Genomic DNA, 13043 nt, shown 5'->3' on the forward strand with positions numbered 1-13043 from the left:
GTGGAAAGCATATCAACCCAATATGCCATCAACTTTCAGTGTGAATGGATACACATTTGAAAGAGTTGATAGCTTCAAGTATCTTGGTTTCATAGTCACTTGTTTTAATGACATCGCAACTGAAATTAAGATTAGGCTGATATCAGCAAATGAGGCATATTTCACCTTGAGTAATTTATTTCGGTTAAGACTCCTCGGCCACCCAACAAAATTCGCTATTTATAAAACCCTTGTTACACCAATTCTCACTTATGCTTCAGAAACATGGTCCCCAACAGAAACCAATGCAAGGCTGCTCGACAGATTTGAGAGGAAAGTTTTGAGGAGAATAACTGGCCCTGTGTATGAGAAAGAACAATGAAGGAAAAGGTGCAAAGCAGAATTGTACACTATACATCCCGATGCTCCTGTAACAAAAATCATAAGATCAGGAAGGATAAGGTGGGCAGGTCATGTGGCACAAATGGAGGAGTCTGAGGTGATAAAGAAGATTCTCTTTAGTAATCCAGAAGAACAAAGAGGGCGAGGTCGACCTCGAGCAAGATGGCTGGATGGAGTGGAAGAAGACCTACGGAAGCTTGGATGCAGAATTTGGAGGAGGGTAGCAAGTGACTGTAATGGATGGCGGAAGCTCGTTGGGAAGGCCGGGGTTCATCCTGGACTGTAGCACCATAGAAGAAAAGAAAAAAAAAATAATAATAATATCAAATACGGTTTTCATAAAAAGTTTAGTACAATGGTTGGCCATTAATTTTTAATTATTACTTCAGAAAATAAAGTTTGTAAATAATTTTATGTTTGTTTGGAGGTACATGTGTGCAGTCCTGATACGTGTTGAAATCTGCACACCACGGTACTGAAGCATGCCGCTAGAGGATCCGCAAACAAAATGGTGCAGCTCACTTATAAAGTGGAGGTGGGCTGCACTATTTTGTTTGTGGATCCACTAACGGCATGCTGCGGTACTGTGGTTTGGGGATTTCAACGTGTATCAGCGCTACACACATATACCTCCAAACAAACATAAAATTAATTACTAAATCTTATTTTTTCAAAGTGGTTGTTAAAACTCAATGACTTCCGTGTTCTGCTGCTGTTTACATATTACATAATGTAGGCATTATAGAGCGTTTCGAAACTTACATATTTGTTTCCACTACTCCAGAAGCCCAGTCAATAAAGGCCAAAACAGGTCGACTTGGGGGAAAAATCATCATGTAGTTACCAATTTTTGTACAATGGTAAAATGGAGTGCCACAAACAACATCTACAAACCCTGAACGATGGGCTGCAAACATTGGACTAGGGGTGAGGGGTTTAAAGGTCACTTTTTTATGTTTTCCTTGAATAATTCAAAAACAGCAGACTCTAGTGAAAATGTTTTCCAGTACAAAATTAAATTACATAAAATTTCCTCTGGAAAAGGTCCTATTCATTTTTTACGCAGAACTAATAGTTTCCAAATTGCTGGGGATGGAAAAATCACACAATTATTAAAAATATTGTTTTAACACTATAAAATTAATGTTTATCTTTAAGTGAAGTGGGTTAAAAATTTAATGTGTATATCATGTCTACATGCTGTTGACCTGTATTAAGGGATAAATCATGATGCCTGAGTTTAACAGTATGGAGAGGGGTGGGAGGGACATGTATGGGGTAGAAGCACAAGAGAAGATAGGTCACTGGATTGTGTTCATGCACGCACCTACTTCTCAAGTCTGTAAACTGAAAATCAATCAGAAGATCCTCCACTCTATCTACAGCACTACATCACATCAGACTTGGTTATATAGTAAACTTATCTTCAGTTTATTAAGTGAGTACTAGCTTGCATTTGTTAAATGAGCTCTTATGTAAAAAGCCTCAAGACAGAACTGTGAAATGTCTGCCACACAGCAAACCTGTCTGAAGTATAACATACTGCCAATATCTATTCGACAATGTCAATTTGTCTCCACTATCACTGTATGGAATACTTTTCCCACTGTGAAGGGTATCAAGTGTGTCACTCCAGCCTCGACTCTCTCAACACATGAAGATGCCAAGAGGCTTAAATTGTCTTCCTCTGCAACACAAATAGGCCACATTGGTGTTACACAACTTCAGATATTTTGAAATAAGTCAAGCAATGCATTATAGTGAACTACTGCTCAGACATATTCACATCCATCTTGGAAGACATACTCTGGATGTATGGTAAGAGGCTCTACTCAGTGCAACCCACTCTACAAGTGTCACCAACTTCCGAATAGAAAATATTAATGCAGTCTATCAGTGACACAATTAATGGTAAGAGAAGTGAAGCAATTTTCTGGTCATTCATTAATCCTCCACCAATGACTACAACATAACTACATGCTTTACAATATGTTGTCAATAGTAGACAGCAGAAAGATGCCATATTTACCAATCCAATCCATTTTCACCAACACCACGATATAAATGACAACAACACGCTTACAAATACATACTAATTAAATAAACCAAAAATGACTCCACGATATAAAGACAAGCTCAGTGGAGTTATTTTGTCAATTCACATAAGAGAACTGGGTAGGCAATGCTGGGGCTGTATAGCCTGTCTATAAACTGAAAAGTGCGCATCACTTATGGTAGGGAAAGTTGTGTTTTCTGGAAGAACATTACACCTGCCATACACGATGGCTAAGAACCAATTTTCCCTACAGCTGCATAGGTGTGCAGAGATTTATGTAGATTCTGTCCATAAGCATTTCTTGCATTAGCATTATTAGTAACTCATATCTGCATTCTGCATAGTGTTAATGCATTTTGTAGAAAATGTGTACACTGAGTTGGTAGTAACTCATAAAGTGCACTGTGGAGCGTTGGTATAACTTTGTGAAACACCCCATAGTTGCTTCTTGCTACACAGTGGGGTACATAGCATGGGCATTCACCAACTCAACCTTCAATTTGCAGACCTATGAAAGAGGGACGCACACGATTGCAATCCAACAACCTACCTCCCTTTGCACTTCTATCCCACACTGACCACCCTCCACTATGTCACACCCCCAGGACACAATTTCTCTCTTAATACAGCTCTACTGCACTCAGACATGATACATATACTTAACATTTGTTTTGTTCATTTAAAGACACATTAATTTCACACCATTAAAATAATATTTTTAATAATCTGTAACTTTTCCATCCCCTGAATACGGAAACTATTAATCCTAGAGAAAAATTGAGTATGACCTTTTTTGTAGGAAATTTAATGTAGTTTAATTTTGTACCTGGAAATGTTTTCACTAGACTTCTTAGTTCTGAAATTAAAGAAAAACATAAAAAACTGATGGATTTTTAGTGTGTTGTTCATGCCACTCCCTCCTACCACTGAACAAAAATTTATGACTGCACAATTTTTGCTAATTTTTCTTTGCTGACTTTGATACAGTGTCAAAACTCAAGTTCTCAAGTTAATAGCATTCTGTGAAAACATAATATACAGAAAGCTGGTGTTACCTTCTACTGGTACTAACAGCACGAGCTTCCTCAGGCTCCACATCATCTTGAGAGAGTACAGCTGGCAACAGTTGATTAGCTCTTCCACTGCTCGGGCTACAGCGGCGAGCTGGTGCATGTCTTTCCACCCTGGGTGGTCTGCGAAGGCGACCACTTGTCGCGTGGATGTAACTGACAACAGACACTCGTTGCCTCTGCTGAGAGTCTCGGTGAGCTTTCATTCTGAGGAAAACAGAAGCTGTGGACAACAGAGTTTAAGCTGTGGCTCTAATTTCTAATAATGATGTGTATGCTGCTATTTTCTCTTAAGGTTACTAACGAAATCAACACAATTTTTATCAGAACAGACCTGTTGCAATTTTTGTCCTGCTTCTGTTATGTAGGAGAGTTGTAATGAAACTGGCCAAGAAAATATTTACAATGAGACTGACATGAGACTGATCCTTGTTAACAAATACCACAGGAGATACTAGAAATGGTCACCACTGCTGTCGATGCAGCACTGTGCTCAGTTTATCGAACTGTGGGACATGTGTAGCAGGTCTGGGATACCAGCAGTACTGCTGTAGCTCTTCCAGTGTGTCAAGATTATTTGACTGCATCTGACACTTCAATTTAACCCGCAGGTAAAGCTCACAGGGAGAGAGATCAGGCAATTGAGGTGACCAGGAGGTTGCAATGCCTCTTCCACTTGTGACAAGGTTGTTGGGGCATTATATGCTGTTGCTCAATATTGATGAAAATTTCCACAGTCTTTCACCCTCTGGGAGTTGATCTTAATTTAGATTAGAATGTTTCTGGACATACTAGTCAACATTAACAGTTTGGTTGAATAATAACGTTACAATGCAGAGACCAAAAATTGTGCACCAAACATCGATCTCAAGATTATGTGATGGGTCTTCAAACTACTTCAGTAGCTCTTCTATGCACAATGGCATATGTCCTATGAATTTACATACCCTGACAGACTGAGATGTGCCTCATCTGAAGAAATTAAAAACTAAGGAAACGACAATAGTGATTCCATTTCACTCAGAAATCACAAGTAGAACTGAAAACGCAAAACTTTGACTGGTTGCTTTTAACTTGTGTATAAGAGTAAATTTGTAAGGATGCAGATGCAGGTCTGTTTTGATAACATTTCAACAAGATGATGTCTTAATTCTCGCTTGCACAGGTAAATGTCATTCAGACTTTGTCCCGGCATTTCCTTCACTCGTGCAACATTTTCTGGTGTTCAAACTGTTTTTGGACAGTAACAGTTTTTATTCACTACAGAGCCTATTTTGCTCCATTTTTCCACTAACTTTTGCATTGTAGACTTTGTGGAAGATTTTGCAAATACTTTCAATCTTAAACCATCGCACAAACAGTTCCACTCACATTTTCCACGCAATGTGCTTCGCATAACACAACAATGAACACATGCTATTTACCGTGAACGCCGTTTTGTGTTTTATTCGTCTGATCACTAAACACATCTACTCCTCTCACTCACCCAAATGTAATGACGCAGTACAGAGAATGCGGGAGATTTGCTTGTGCAGACATGTAACAGTATGCCATAGGTTGTAAAAGCAAGTGACTGATGCATCAATGTCATAGTTTCCAGCATTTTCAGTGATGGCAGTTCTCATGTTCAGTAACAAGGTTCAGTTCCATGGTGGTCTTATAAATATTCTCCGGATTAATTTAATTTTCCCACCCTTCACGTACACTTCAGTGACATTTGTGAACTTTGACAATGATTTTGCAAAACAAATAATTAACGGCAAATTCACTGAAAGATTAGAATCTGGCTTTTATTCATAAACTTTTTTCAGACCCACAAGCTATCTCACAAGAGGCACTGTAATCCACTCTCAGAGAACTTCTTTTAGACAATGAACCTGCACATGTGAATCTACATACATCCTCTGCAATCCACTGTCCAGTGGGAGGCAGAGCCTACTCTGTACTAGTATTTGCACTTTTCTGTTCTATTCCATTTGTGTACTGAACAAGGGAAACACGATTCTGTATATGCTTCTCTGTGTGTCCTTACTCTCAATATCCTTACAATAAATATAAGATGGTGGCAGCAAAACTGTCACACAATCTTCCTCACATACTGGTTGTTTAAATTTACCCATCAAGGTTTTGAGAGACAATGCTGCCTTTCTTTCAAAGATTGACATTCTAGTTTCCTGAGCATACCCGCTGCACTTTCACTGTACCAACCTGTTACAATTCTGCCAGCGTGTCTCTCAATTCTTTCACTACCTTCCATCATGCCCACTTGATGAAGACTTCACACAGACAGGAGCAAAAGTCTAAATTGTTCGCACTAGTGTCTCATAAGTGGCTTGATGTCCACATCTATCAGACTTTCCCATACCCTTTTCAACAAATCTATGTCTGACTTTCAGGCTTTCCCAGTGGATCGCCGCAAATACGCTTCTCAGATATGTCGCCAGGTAACACTGTGTGAGCCTCACAATATTTCATCGAAACAACTGTTCAACATTATTGGGTGGCAGCAGTTGCTATTGTCACTGTTGCAAGATGCGACTGGTGATACTTGGCTCCCAGCAGGGAACACTACAAATACTACTTTCACCTAACTGTGAGCTCTTCTCAATGCAAGCATACTTCTTACTCGTGGCCCCGATAAATTTCAAGAAAGATGTGCAAGTACTGTCAGTCGCATCTTGTGGCAGTGTTCAGAGCAACTACCACCACCAGTTGATGATGTCGAATACTTGCTTCGGCGAATGAGTCTGGGACCTACACAATAACATCTGGCAGCAAACCTGAGAAGAATATTTCCTAAAGATTGGCCAGGAAAGCCTGAAAAGTCATGACCAGTACCTCTACAGGTAGGACATGGCAAAAGATATAAACGAGTTTGACAAATTATGTGCTAAGAGAGGTACATTGCTGGGCATGCTGGTCCTTTGTATCGAGACACCATGCCAAGTAGACTTTTCCAATGTTTGCTAAATTTAAACATAATGACGACTCGGCATCCGCTATTAGAATTAAGCGACGAGTGAGTGCAGTCCTTGTGAGAGAGAGGGTAAGTTACACGGGACAGGAGCTACAAATTGTGCTCATGAAATTACTTTCACTACACCTACATCTACATCTATACTCTGCAAACCACTGTGAGATGGAGTGAAGAGGGAACCGCTGCACTAGTTACTAGGGTTTCTTCCCGTTCCACTCACTTGTGGAGTGTGTGAAGAATGATTATTTGAATGCCTTTGTGCATACTGTAATAATTCTAATCTTATCCTCATGATCTCTAAGTGAGTGATAGACATGGGATTACAGTATATTCCTAGCCATCATTTACAGCCGGTTCTTAAAGCTTTACTAATAAACTTTCTCAGAATAGTTTACATCTTCGAGAATCTGCTAGTTCTGTTCTTTCAACACCTAATGATCTTATCAAACCTCTCACCTGTATCCTGGAACTGGGTAGATAGCACTGCTTGGACACTAGCTGAGTGGACCAAACAACAAGCAAAGGTTCACCAAATGGCAAAGTAAGCCAATCACAAGAAAATGCACCACAATGATGGACTGTGTTTAATCAAATGTAACTGCCCATAGCAACACTGAAAAAGCAAATATCCACATTGATTATTTTTGTGGATATATTAACTGTTTTAATCTCTTGGACAAGGCTAAGGATAATACAGTGGATTCAGTGCTTCAGGAAAGTCTGAATTATGCAATGACACCTGGTACAGCCTCAGTCAAGTGTGATACCTGGAATAGCACAGGCAATCTTGAAAGTTTCCAGTGAGGTTGCAGAAGGGATTCGGTGATATATCTGCTGAATTTTAACCCAAGATTCAGTATAACTTCAGCAGAAGGAGAGGCTCTGTGAGACTTAAAGAGTAGACCAAGACCTCATCTATTTACCTGCCAACGAAGGGATCATTGTCGTCCTTCTCATATGTACTGAGTACAACAGCAAGATAAATGCATGATCCTGCATATCACAAGCAAGGAGAGAATTGGTTAGGCAAAACTCTCACAAAAACTCTAAGACTTCAAGAGGAGTTTTATTCTGGCAGACATCAAGTGCCTGCATCAACAGTCTGTAGTTCCCCCAGAACTAGAGGGCCTATCTAAGATTAAGAAGAATAGGCCACCTCTTTGCCCCACAGCAACACTGCAAAAGCAAATCTTCACATTCCAGCCCAGACACACCAATTGACCGCCATATCATCGTTTGCAGATGGCATCATCTGATGATGTATGGAAGGGCATGGGTCAGCACATCAACACACCACTCTCCTTGTTGCAGTTGGCTTCCCTTGGAGCTGCTACTTTTCAATAGCTCCTCTATAGAGCTCACAATCCTTAGTGCACTCCATTCCAGTCCTCAGACCACTGAAAAATTCCTGGCAGTACCAATAATCAATCCTGGGTCCTCTACACAGTAGTCAATATGCTGACCACTTAACAATGGAGGTGGACCATAATAACACTGGAACACTTACTTATTTTTTTGGCTAAATATCTTACTTCACTGTTCCGACCTCTCGTAGCCAAATGTAACCATAACATTTGGGGTTTAGGGACTTTCATAGGATGCCTGAAAACAGTTACACTACAGCTGTCTGATCATTTGGTTAGACAGATTGCTACTTACTGTAAAGAAGACACATTAAGTTGGAGACAGGAACCATAAAATGATGCTTACACAAAGCTTTCAACCACAGCCTTCATCAGCAAAAGAGAAACACACACCATTCACACACACACAACCAGGCACATATTGCCATGTAGAGCTGGCAGTCATATGTGCATGAGATGTGCTTGCTTGTGTGTATGAATGGTGTGTGTTTCTCTTTTGCTGATGAATACTGTGGCCGAAAGCTTTATGGATGTGTCTTTTAATTGTGCCTGTCTGCAACTTATGCCTTCTTTACAGAGAGTAGCCATCTGCCTTTTCCTGCACTATTGATAGTCATACCAGGAATTTCCACTGTTTGATCTTTTAGTTAGCTTTAATGTTGAATCCTTATTTATGAAAGTGCCCCTACAGAACCCATTGGAGCTTATTAGCAGTAGGTTTGAGAAAGACATTATGTCATTATTTAAATATGGGCTTATCTCAATCTATTTCTTATTTAGCACCCATTACTTTGAAAAAGTGGGAAATGTTGACATGGGAAGACCCATGTCTCCTAAGGTGGTAGACTATTTTATAGCAGACTTTGAGGAAAAAGGACTGCGGTTGATAACTCTCCAATCTTCCTGCCATTGATGGTATGTTGACAATACACCTCTACCTCTGTTTCTATAGCATTTGAACTCCCTCCACTTGAATAATCAATTCACCACAAATGTGGAAAAAATTGGCAGCTCACCATTTCTGGATGTCATGTTTACATGAAAAATCAACGGAACACTGGGACACAAATGTTTATCACAAACAGATTCACACAGAGTTATATTTGCAGATCAAAAGCTGTCATATTGCACAAAGCAATAATGTCTTGTGCTCCTGGGTACACACTGATTGCACAATTTAACTCAGCCCCTCTCTGATTGATGAAAGTGCCACTCCAAATTATTCACACTCGTGGCTAACTTCAGTTACATAACTGTATTCCATGCCATAACAATAAGTAGTTATGGCGGATCTAGTATTGATTTGTGTGTGGTGTTGTGCATAGTGACTATTAATGCTACTTACAATTACTGAGTGAAGAAGCCATATCTGTTCCTTCTAGCAAGTCACCATCAACTTTTTGTGTCACTACTATGATGTATAAATATGTTTCATGTTCATTTCCTTTAAAAGCTGTAGAAAGGCTGCTCTGGGAAAAGGAGGTGTGGCATGTCTCAGCAGCCAATGTGCTATGAGCATTCGAATCAAAGTGAGTTCAATTGAGGGATGTGAATGAAGATGCGGAGATAGCCACTGCAGTGGTCTTCTTGCTGTACTTTGGCAGAAAGTCTTCAAGAACCGAAAAGATCCTCAAGACACACTATGTGTGTTTCCACCACCAAAACTGAGGAAAAGATATAATCTTGGAAACACCATGCCAGTGTGAGAGGTCTTATACTGAGCAGACGTGTCATACTGTGCTACAACATTATGTTCCACACTATCAACTCATGCGCCGAACCAGCGAGGTGGACTGTCTGAACGTGGAGCATCAGATGTCTTATGAGAGATCTAACGCTTTATCTTCAGCGTCATCAGTCTAGGTTTGTACTGTTAAGGAGGCCATCCATATCCATACAGCAGATCATATTATCAACAGGGATTTGGGATTTCGACCCAGCACTACCTGGAATCCAGCATTGGTTGTCATTAAATTAAAACGAGAAAAACAAGAACCTTCAATCCCTGATCTGATGCAAAGCATTGCAGAGTCAATTCAGCTTTTAACCACAGTACAGTCAAGCACCACCATCACTGCTCATAGTACACATGTGGAAAGCCTCTCTTCGGGTCTCAGGAGGGGGTACTCTGATTGCTAGTTTCGTACAACTGTGAGCACCTCTCAGCCATGTCAATTCCTGCTCATGATCTCTATAAACGTTGATGCTGTTGTGTATCACCAGTCACGCCTTGCAGCAGCGACGACAGCAATGCCCATCACCTGATGAAGTCGGACAGCTGTTGTGGGACTTCCACAGTGTTGTTCTGTAATGAACCCAAGAACTGTAATTGAAAATCTACGTCTTCCATTTGCCTCACTTATTACAGGCCATACTTGTTTCTTCCACTTTGTACTGCCTGTTGGCATTACCCCTGAATATTTAGATAATGTAATATGCTCCAGATGTTCAATACTAATCACCAGAAAGTTATGCAAATACCCATTCAGATCTTGATATGATTTCAAAGTGTGGTTACTTGCCATAATAAAAAAGCAAGATACTGAGTTCATGTTTCAGTCTGTTACACAGTTTCAATCTAGCATGAAGTTTCACTGCCACCTTCCTTCAAATGTTAAGAAATGTAAAATTCTTTAGTTCACAATGTCCAGAAATGCAGTGTTCTATCACTACAATATCACTGAGTCAAACTGGAATCAGTTACCTTATATAAGGACCTGGTGTAACAATCTGTGGGGATATGAAATTGAATGATCATACAGACTCAGTCATGGATAAAGCAGTTGGAAGAAAGTGATTTGTTAATAGAATACTGGGATAATGCAGTCAACATACAAAGGAGATTACTTATGAAACGCCCATGCAACCCATCCTAGAATATTGCTCATATGTGTGGGACTCATACCAAACAGAACAAGGGATACTTAATATATATATATATAATAGGCAGCACTGTCACAGGTTTGCCTGACTTGCCAAAGAGCTTCTCAGAAATGCCGAGAAACCTGAACTGACACCTGAAAACAGATGGGAGCAATCCCATGAAAGCCTTCTAACAAAGTTTTGAGAAACAGTATTAAGTTAGGAATCAAGCAACTTATAGCATTACATTCCCCTACCCTTGAAGACCGCACTGCAGTTCCATCTCTAAATCCTCGCACAAACGAAAAGATGGCTGACATCGAAATAAGTGTCCAAGGAATAGAAAAGCAACTGGAATCACTCAACAGAGGAAAGTCCACTGGACCTGACGGGATACCAATTCGATTCTACACAGAGTACGTGAAAGAACTTGCCCCCCTTCTAACAGCCGTGTACCGCAAGTCTCTAGAGGAACGGAAGGTTCCAAATGATTGGAAAAGAGCACAGGTAGTCCCAGTCTTCAAGAAGGGTCGTCGAGCAGATGCGCAAAACTATAGACCTATATCTCTGACGTCGATCTGTTGTAGAATTTTAGAACATGTCTTTTGCTCGCGTATCACGTCGTTTTTGGAAACCCAGAATCTACTATGTAGGAATCAACACGGATTCTGGAAACAGCGATCGTGTGAGACCCAACTCGCTTTATTTGTTCATGAGACCCAGAAAATATTAGATACAGGCTCCCAGGTAGATGCTATTTTTCTTGACTTCCGGAAGGCGTTCGATACAGTTCTGCACTGTCGCCTGATAAACAAAGTAAGAGCCTACGGAATATCAGACCAGCTGTGTGGCTGGATTGAAGAGTTTTTAGCAAACAGAACACAGCATGTTGTTATCAATGGAGAGACGTCTACAAACGTTAAAGTAACCTCTGGCGTGCCACAGGGGAGTGTTATGGGACCATTGCTTTTCACAATATATATAAATGACCTAGTAGACAGTGTCGGAAGTTCCATGCGGCTTTTTGCGGATGATGCTGTAGTATACAGAGAAGTTGCAGCATTAGAAAATTGTAGCGAAATGCAAGAAGATCTGCAGCGGATAGGCACTTGGTGCAGGGAATGGCAACTGACCCTTAACATAGACAAATGTAATGTATTGCGAATACATAGAAAGAAGGATCCTTTATTGTATGATTATATGATAGCGGAACAAACACTGGTAGCAGTTACTTCTGTAAAATATCTGGGAGTATGCGTGCGGAACAATTTGAAGTGGAATGATCATATAAAATTAATTGTTGGTAAGGCGGGTACCAGGTTGAGATTCATTGGGAGAGTCCTTAGAAAATGTAGTCCATCAACAAAGGAGGTGGCTTACAAAACACTCGTTCGACCTATACTTGAGTATTGCTCATCAGTGTGGGATCCGTACCCACGGAGGAGATAGAGAAGATCCAAAGAAGAGCGGCGCGTTTCGTCACAGGGTTATTTGGTAACCGTGATAGTGTTACGGAGATGTTTAACAAACTCAAGCGGCAGACTCTGCAAGAGAGGCGCTCTGCATCGCAGTGTAGCGCGCGCGCGCGTGCACACACACACACACACACACACACACACACACACACACACACACACACACACACACATTGTGTCATTCAAATGCTCTGGTGAATATATTATTAAGGAGGCACTTTTGATTGGTATTGCTGACAGCACATACTGCTATACTGTTATTGACAGTAGACAGCACGACAAGCCTTTATATCAACATTTTTAATTAGAGCTTTGGGTGGTTACCCAAGGCATGTCCAAGTTTACATTTGGAACTGGAATTACTAGAGTATGAGCCAGTTACCTCTTATATTTCTTCCATGAAGCATAATAAATAAATTTTCTAAATTTTGCTGTAAGTGTTTCAACAGGGATGCTAATATGAATAAGAAGATTCCACTAGTTTTCATCATAATGTAGTCTGCTCTGTGATTTTTATCTTGGCCTACTGACAATGACCGATAATGTGTGCACAGATAAAAAATTTCATTCTTGTTATGAAGAGGGGCTGGTTTGAATTAACTTTGTGAGTTCATGCAGTGGTTACTCAAAATACTTTAAAATTTGTTTTTTAATGCATTTCAGTTACACCTGCAGTTCTTGAATCTGGCACTTAGCACATTAAATTAATACACTGAGTTTGATATTCTTGTTTATACTATTATTACAATTCTGCAGTATGCATTTTTGTAGCTGTCACTGTTTGTCATTTTGTTCATAGTGATAGATGTCTAAGATGTATAACAACGACTGAGGTAAGAAACAAATGGAAAATTACAT

The 13043-nt window shown here is 40.1% G+C and overlaps 1 protein-coding gene across 1 annotated transcript in view; it reads right to left on the bottom strand.

The window, feature by feature from the left end:
* Nucleotides 1–13043, bottom strand: part of LOC126106285 (uncharacterized) — a 151113-nt gene that overhangs the window by 129468 nt on the left and 8602 nt on the right. The window contains exon 2 of the mRNA XM_049912506.1: nt 3493–3730. Coding sequence (XP_049768463.1) covers nt 3493–3713 — 221 coding nt within the window. The 5' untranslated portion in view covers nt 3714–3730. The remainder of the gene's footprint in view (nt 1–3492; nt 3731–13043) is intronic.

The sequence above is a fragment of the Schistocerca cancellata genome, chromosome 10 (genome assembly GCF_023864275.1).
Source record: "Schistocerca cancellata isolate TAMUIC-IGC-003103 chromosome 10, iqSchCanc2.1, whole genome shotgun sequence".
In the NCBI taxonomy this organism is placed as follows: Eukaryota; Metazoa; Arthropoda; class Insecta; order Orthoptera; family Acrididae; genus Schistocerca; species Schistocerca cancellata.